The 6,160-nt window shown below is 50.6% G+C and overlaps 1 protein-coding gene across 1 annotated transcript; it reads right to left on the reverse strand.

Moving 5' to 3' along the window:
• Positions 1-4: 4 nt before the first annotated feature.
• LOC119429316 (zinc finger protein 436-like) lies at positions 5-5,025 on the reverse strand (the record flags this gene model as incomplete). Its single annotated transcript, XM_037696974.1, has 3 exons — positions 4,821-5,025; positions 1,662-1,943; positions 5-1,422 (listed from the first exon to the last, which is right to left on the reverse strand). Coding segments are annotated over exons 1-3 (1,905 nt in total), but the record flags the coding sequence as incomplete, so codon positions are not given.
• Between the last annotated feature and the right edge of the window lie 1,135 nt (positions 5,026-6,160).

The raw sequence follows: 6,160 nt of genomic DNA on the forward strand, positions 1-6,160 counted from the left end.
GCTCGATGACATCATCACTCAGCGCAGTGTCACGTGACTCGTCTACCTGCTCGATGACATCATCACTCAGCGCAGTGTCACGTGACTTGTCTACCTGCTCGATGACACTCAGTTCTCCGGCAGCGTCCACGGTCTCCTGTTTATAAACCAAAGCGTCGGCCATCACATCGTCATCATCAAACAAGATGGGAGGAGCCTCGTCCTGCCCTGGCCCGCCCACACCGTGCATGCGCCTGCGATGCTGCTGCAGGTTTCCGCGGCGGTTGAAGCGAGCAGAGCAGAGTTCGCAGGCGTACGGCCGCTCTCCGGTGTGGATGATGATGTGGCGGGCGAGCTGCGAGCGGCACTTCTTGTCTTTGCCGCAGATGTGGCAGACGAAGGTCTCCGGGGGGCGCGCTCCGTTGGCGTGCACCACCTCATGGTGCCTCTTCAGGTGGCTGTGGCGGCGGAAGCTGCGGCTGCAGAAGTCGCAGGCGAAGGGGCGCACATCGCTGTGGACCAGGGCGTGGCTCGCCAGCAGGGAGCGGAAGCGGAACACCCTGCCACAGACGGGGCACGAGAAGGCGCTCAGCGTGGAAGCGCCCCTCCGGCGTGCAGTGGGCGCCTCTCCAGCTCTGGCCCTCAGGTGCACGCGGGCGTGGTGCTGCTTCAGGCAGGCGGCGCGCTGGAAGCCGCGCAGGCAGATGGTGCAGCGGTGCGGCTTATCGCCTGTGTGGGTCTGAGTGTGAGCGTCCAGCAGCGCCTCGGTCTTCAGGCGCTTCCCGCAGACGTCGCAGGCGAAGGCTCCGTCGAGCCGCGGGCTCACCTGGCCGTCGCTGAAGTTGGCGTGCATCAGGATCTTGTGGCGCTTCAGCTGGTACTGGCGGGAGAACTTGCGGCCGCAGACGTCACAGAGGTGCGGCCGCTCGCCCGTGTGCGTCTGGAAGTGAATGACGAGCTGCGAGCGGCACCTGAACTCTTTGCCGCACGAGTCACAGAGCAGCGAGGCGGGCTGGGTCGGGTCGGCGCCGCTGGACTCGTGCACCACCTTCCTGTGGTGCTCCAGGTCGTTGACCCTCATGTAGGCTTTGGGGCAGAGGGGGCAGCGGTGCGGCTTCACGCCCGAGTGGATCACCTCATGTGTCTTCAGGCGAGACCGGCAGCTGAACGTCTTCCCGCAGACGGCGCAGAGCCACGAGGGCGACGCCCGCCGCTTCTCCCGCCTGCTGACGCCGTCGGGGTGGAGGTGGGCCAGGTGGTGCTGCAGGTTGTCGCGGCGGTTGAAGCGCAGCTCGCAGAGGTGGCAGGAGAACGGTTTGTTCCCCGTGTGGATGAAGGAGTGACGCGCCAGGCTGGACTTGTTCTTCATCACCTTCCCACACACCTCACACACAGAGCTGCCGGGCTCCAGCTTCACCGTCTGCACAGGTGCATGCTGGGAGCCTGAGGGGAGGAGACACTCAGATGATTGACAGTTGTCACACTCTCACAGAAACATTTTAAAACCCGTTCGGTTTTATTGGTTACGTCTCGTCACATGTTGATGGCTCTGACTGGACTTCCAGCAGCTTTGGTACACAACCCAGAACTGGTACTGGTTCTGGGTTCTCGGGTGCAGCTAGTGAGGACTTCAGATGAAGCACGGGTTTAAATGGTTTTCATTAGTTCTGGTTCTGTCTCACCTCTTGTTGGAGTCCAGATGGGATCACCTGCGTCCTCCTCCTCCTGTTGGAGGTCAGGTGACCTGCGGCGGCGCCGGCGAGCCGCATGTGGCCTGGTGGTGTCAGAATACTGAAGTGGCGGCCCTCTTTTGGTTCTGGTCTGAGTGGGCTCATCAGAGAGTTTGACAGCGGGTCGAATGATTCTGGTTCTGGTACGGTTGGTGGTGCAGTGCTGCAGCAGAGCGCCGCCGTCTGATCCGTCGGGTCGAACCGTGAGACACTGCAGCAGCATCGCAGGAGAACCTGCAGACAGAACATGTGTTAGACCGACCTGGGCCCGGTTCTGAGCAGGTTCTGAGCCCTGATCTTCTGTCTCACTGCAGGCTGACGGGCCTCAGGTGACCTGCTGTCAGAACTAGTGTTGTTCGATACCAGGATTTTCTGGTCCGATACGACACGATGCAGTGACCTCATTTAGTCTGAGCTTATAAAACAAACAGGACATCATACAAAATATGTGAAAATATTTTTTCAAACAATAAAAATCATAAAACTATTAAATTATTATATATTTTTCTCCACCGCTCTGTATAATTTGATGACACCACAGAGCAGACAGCGTCCCCACTAGCTCAGGAGCCAGGCAGAAGGAGAAATCCCACACAAGACAGGCTCTGGATCAATGTGGATATCCTAACTGGGCCTTCCTGAAAGAAGAAACCCAAACAGGACTCCAGTCAGCCAACAGGTGAAAAGGAGGAACCCAGACCCAGACCAGTGGTCATTCCAGATGTTGAGGGAGTATCAGAGAAACTGAGACGTTTATTTTCTAAACATAACGTCCCAGTGGCTTTTAAACCCCAAAATACATTAAAGACTGGTTGATGTGGTTCAAGATGGCGGCGCCAGTGTGTTCGGCTTGCCTCTCTGCAAACCTTCATTGTTTTTTGCTTTTATAATTCAGGGTGCCAACTCTCTGCTGGTGTATAATCACCAAACGCTTTAAATCTTCAACCCTGTTTTAATAACTTGGCTTCGTTTGTTGAAGAGGGCCAGAAAACTTTCCCCTCCATTTCTGTCGGACGTGCCGTCCCACCTGTGCCACACCCCCATTCCACCTGCACGCAGACGCTGTGGGAAACGCAGCGGCCGGCTGGTCGGACTGAAAGCCTGTTTGGGGTTGGCCGCTCTCTCATGGGTTTGGAGCTGCATCTAATAGTTTCATCCTGTGACGCTCCTCGGATCCTAACAGCTCCTCTCAGGTTCCTGCTGTCGGCCTGGGAGGGGGGCAGCCGGTGCGCTGCCTCCCCCTCCCCCGCCTCCGTGCACGCGGGGTGAATCATCTCAACCTGCGGCTGCTGGACAGAGCTCCTCGGATGGATTACGTCACCCCCCCTCCATCTCATGTTCACATGGCCCTGGTTAATGCTAGATCACTAACAAGACCTTTATTCTGAAGGACTTCTTCACCTCCCCCAGTCTGGATTTCTTATTCTTAACTGAAACATGGGCACTCCCAGTGAGCCCAGTGCTTGTTGTGAACTCTTGCCACTGAACTGTCCTTTCTTCAGCTCTCCCAGGAGGACAGGTCGTGGAGGAGGAATAGCAACTGTGCACAGGAAGAGCGGTCTCTGTAAACAAATCACACCTTTAACATTTTATTCCAGCTTCGAGTTCAACTTATTTGAGCTCGGATCTTCACACCGGGTGCTGAGTGCTCCAAAATACAACAAGGACTTTCTGACGGACTTTGCAGATTTGTTGGCAGGAGTCCTGCCTAAATATGACAGGATCTTAATAACTGGATATTTTAATATCCACGTGCTACACTGTCAAACCGTTGGTCAAAGATTTTTTACAGCTGATCAATTCTTTTCATTTTGTTCAGTTTGTGTCTGGTCCAACACAAGAATGTGGCCACACATTAGATCTGGTCTTAGCTCATGGTTTTAATGGTTCTAATCTGGAAGTGTGTGATGCTGCTTTCTCAGACCACGTGCCTGTGGTGTTTGACGTGCCACTTGTCTGTCACTCAGTCAAACCTCGCGCCAACAGTGTTGTTTTAAAGTGCTTTATAAATAAAGTTGTATTGTGTCCCAAAGATCCAGTCCCCCGGCACAAACAGAGTAATGTTGTGTATGTTGTTCAGTGTCAGGAGGGTGATCAGTCTTACATCAGGGAAACTAAACAGCCACTGGCCAAAAGGATGGACCAGCACAGAAGATCAACATCATCAGGCCAGGACTCTGAGGTCTACACTCATCTCCAGGCCAGAGGTCACTCTTTCAGGGATGAAGATGTTCACATCCTGGACAGAGAGGAACGATGGTTTGAGAGAGGAGTAAAGGAGGCCATCTTTGTGAAAAGAAACCGTCCATCATTAAACAGGGGTGGAGCCTCCAGGTTCAACTGTCCCCCTCTTACAATGTTGTGATTGCTAGTATCACTCAGCCCTCTGTGAACAGTAAACAGCCATCAGGTGCTAATGATCCATTGTTAGGCTGATGGTCCTTCTTGACCATGTGATCAGCTGGTTCTGGTTGTCAGCAGCAAACTGGTTGATCCACTCTGAGAAGGTGCTATTTAAGAGTCTGAGCTGAAAACAGCACCTCAGACTGAGGAAGTCCTCAGGATGAGAGACGAAACGTTTCTGTATTTTTTGTTGTTGTTGTTGTTTTTTGAATGTCCAGAGGAGCAAACTGAACTGTTTTAGATTTAATTTATTGTTCAGTTTGTGTGTTTGTAAGAATGTTTATTGTTGTCATCATCATTTGTTTAAAACGGTCTCTCTGGTGCTCAGTGACACTAACCTGCAGAAATAAAGGTTGAATGAAAAAAAAAAAGACTACACACAGCCGCTCAGGTTTCCATGGCAACATTGGTGCTTTACAAATTACCCAACATGCTCAGCTTTTGATTAGAACAAAGTTCTAAATAAAAGCATAACTTTCAGGATAAAACTTTTTTCAGAATAAAAGTACCAGATTCATAATAAATGTCAGATTTTCAGAATAAAAACATACAAATAAATAAAAGCCTGTTTTAAAATTAAACATGTGTAAAGTTTCAAATTAAAAGCATCGCTTAAAAAGCCTGACTTTCAGAACCAAAGCCCCAGAGCTGAAGTGGAGGTGAACAAAGACCTGGTCCAGGTCCAGACGAGGACACCTCCGTCCTCACCTGAGTGTGTCCAGCTGAGCTGCTGAGTCAGCAGGTCCACCTGGACGCTGGCGTCCCTCGTCTCCGTGAAGTCGCTCTGACAGCCCACCTCCTTCCGCCGCTCCTCCTCAGGACTCTCCCACTGGCAGCCCACGTCCCTCCTCTTCCCCTCCTCCCCTCCCAGCAGGAGGACACAGAGCTGCTCTCGTCCTCCAGGAGCCTCCATCCTCAGCACCTGCCAACAGTCACATGATCAGAACCTCTGCCCTCTGATTGGCTGCTCCGCCCATCACTCATTCAGTCTGAACTAGAACTGGTCCCAGGTCAGCAGCAAGAAGTCTAAAGCTACAGTTTCCAGACAGTCCTTGAACACAGCACTGACTGGAATCTCAGGTGAGAAAGTTTCTGTTGATTTGAAACTCAGGTTGGTCACCTGTCTGCAAAACACCTTCACTGACTACAGATTACTACAGCTGTAGTGACCTGTAGTAATCTGTAGTAATCTGTAGTATGAGAGCAGACCTGAATGGACATGTTGGTGAAGGAAACAGAGGATGAGGAAGTGATGGGCAGGTTTGGTGTCAAGGAAAGAAACCAGGAAGAACAGATGGTGGTGGATTTCACCAAGAGAATGGAAATGGCTGTAGTCAACACCTGTTTCCAAAAGAGGGAGGAGCCTAGAGTGACCTATCAGAGTGGAGGAAGGAGTACGCAGGTCGATTACATTCTGTGTAGAAGAAGAAACCTGAGGGAGACTGGAGACTGTAAGGTTGTGGCAGGGGAGGGCGTGGCCAGACGGCATGGGATGGTTGTGTAGAAAGACGGTTGTTGTGAAGAAGAACTGCTGGGAACGACTTCCTGTTTGAAAACAACATCCCTTTGGTTTTGTCAGCATTTAGCACCAGTTTGAGTAACAGCTGTTAAAGAATGTGTCTGTGTGACAACTGGGACAAAGCTCAGAAATATATTTTTGTTATTACTTTATGGAAAGAAAAAATATTTATGTGTATCATTATCGTACATCTCCATTTATCTTAAAATATTGAGAGATTAATGTTAGTCCATATCACCCAGCCCTACCCTACAGTACAGACCATAGTACCCTACAAATACTATAGTACGCTATAGTATACTACAATAACTATAGGTACTATTGTAGACTACAGAAACAACAGATACTATATCCTGATGCATGCTCAATAATCCAGGTAGAAAAATCTAAAAAAGTTAAATCTGGTCCTCTGGACATTCAAAAAAACAAAAAACAAAACAAAAAAATGTTGAAACGTTTCAGATTTAACTTTTTTAAACAGATACTATAGTACCCTACAGATACTATAGTACCCTATAGTTTACAATGG

The sequence above is a fragment of the Nematolebias whitei genome, unplaced genomic scaffold (genome assembly GCF_014905685.2).
Source record: "Nematolebias whitei isolate Nwh7 unplaced genomic scaffold, NemWhi1 Nwh_scaf_440, whole genome shotgun sequence".
NCBI lineage: Eukaryota > Metazoa > Chordata > Actinopteri > Cyprinodontiformes > Rivulidae > Nematolebias > Nematolebias whitei.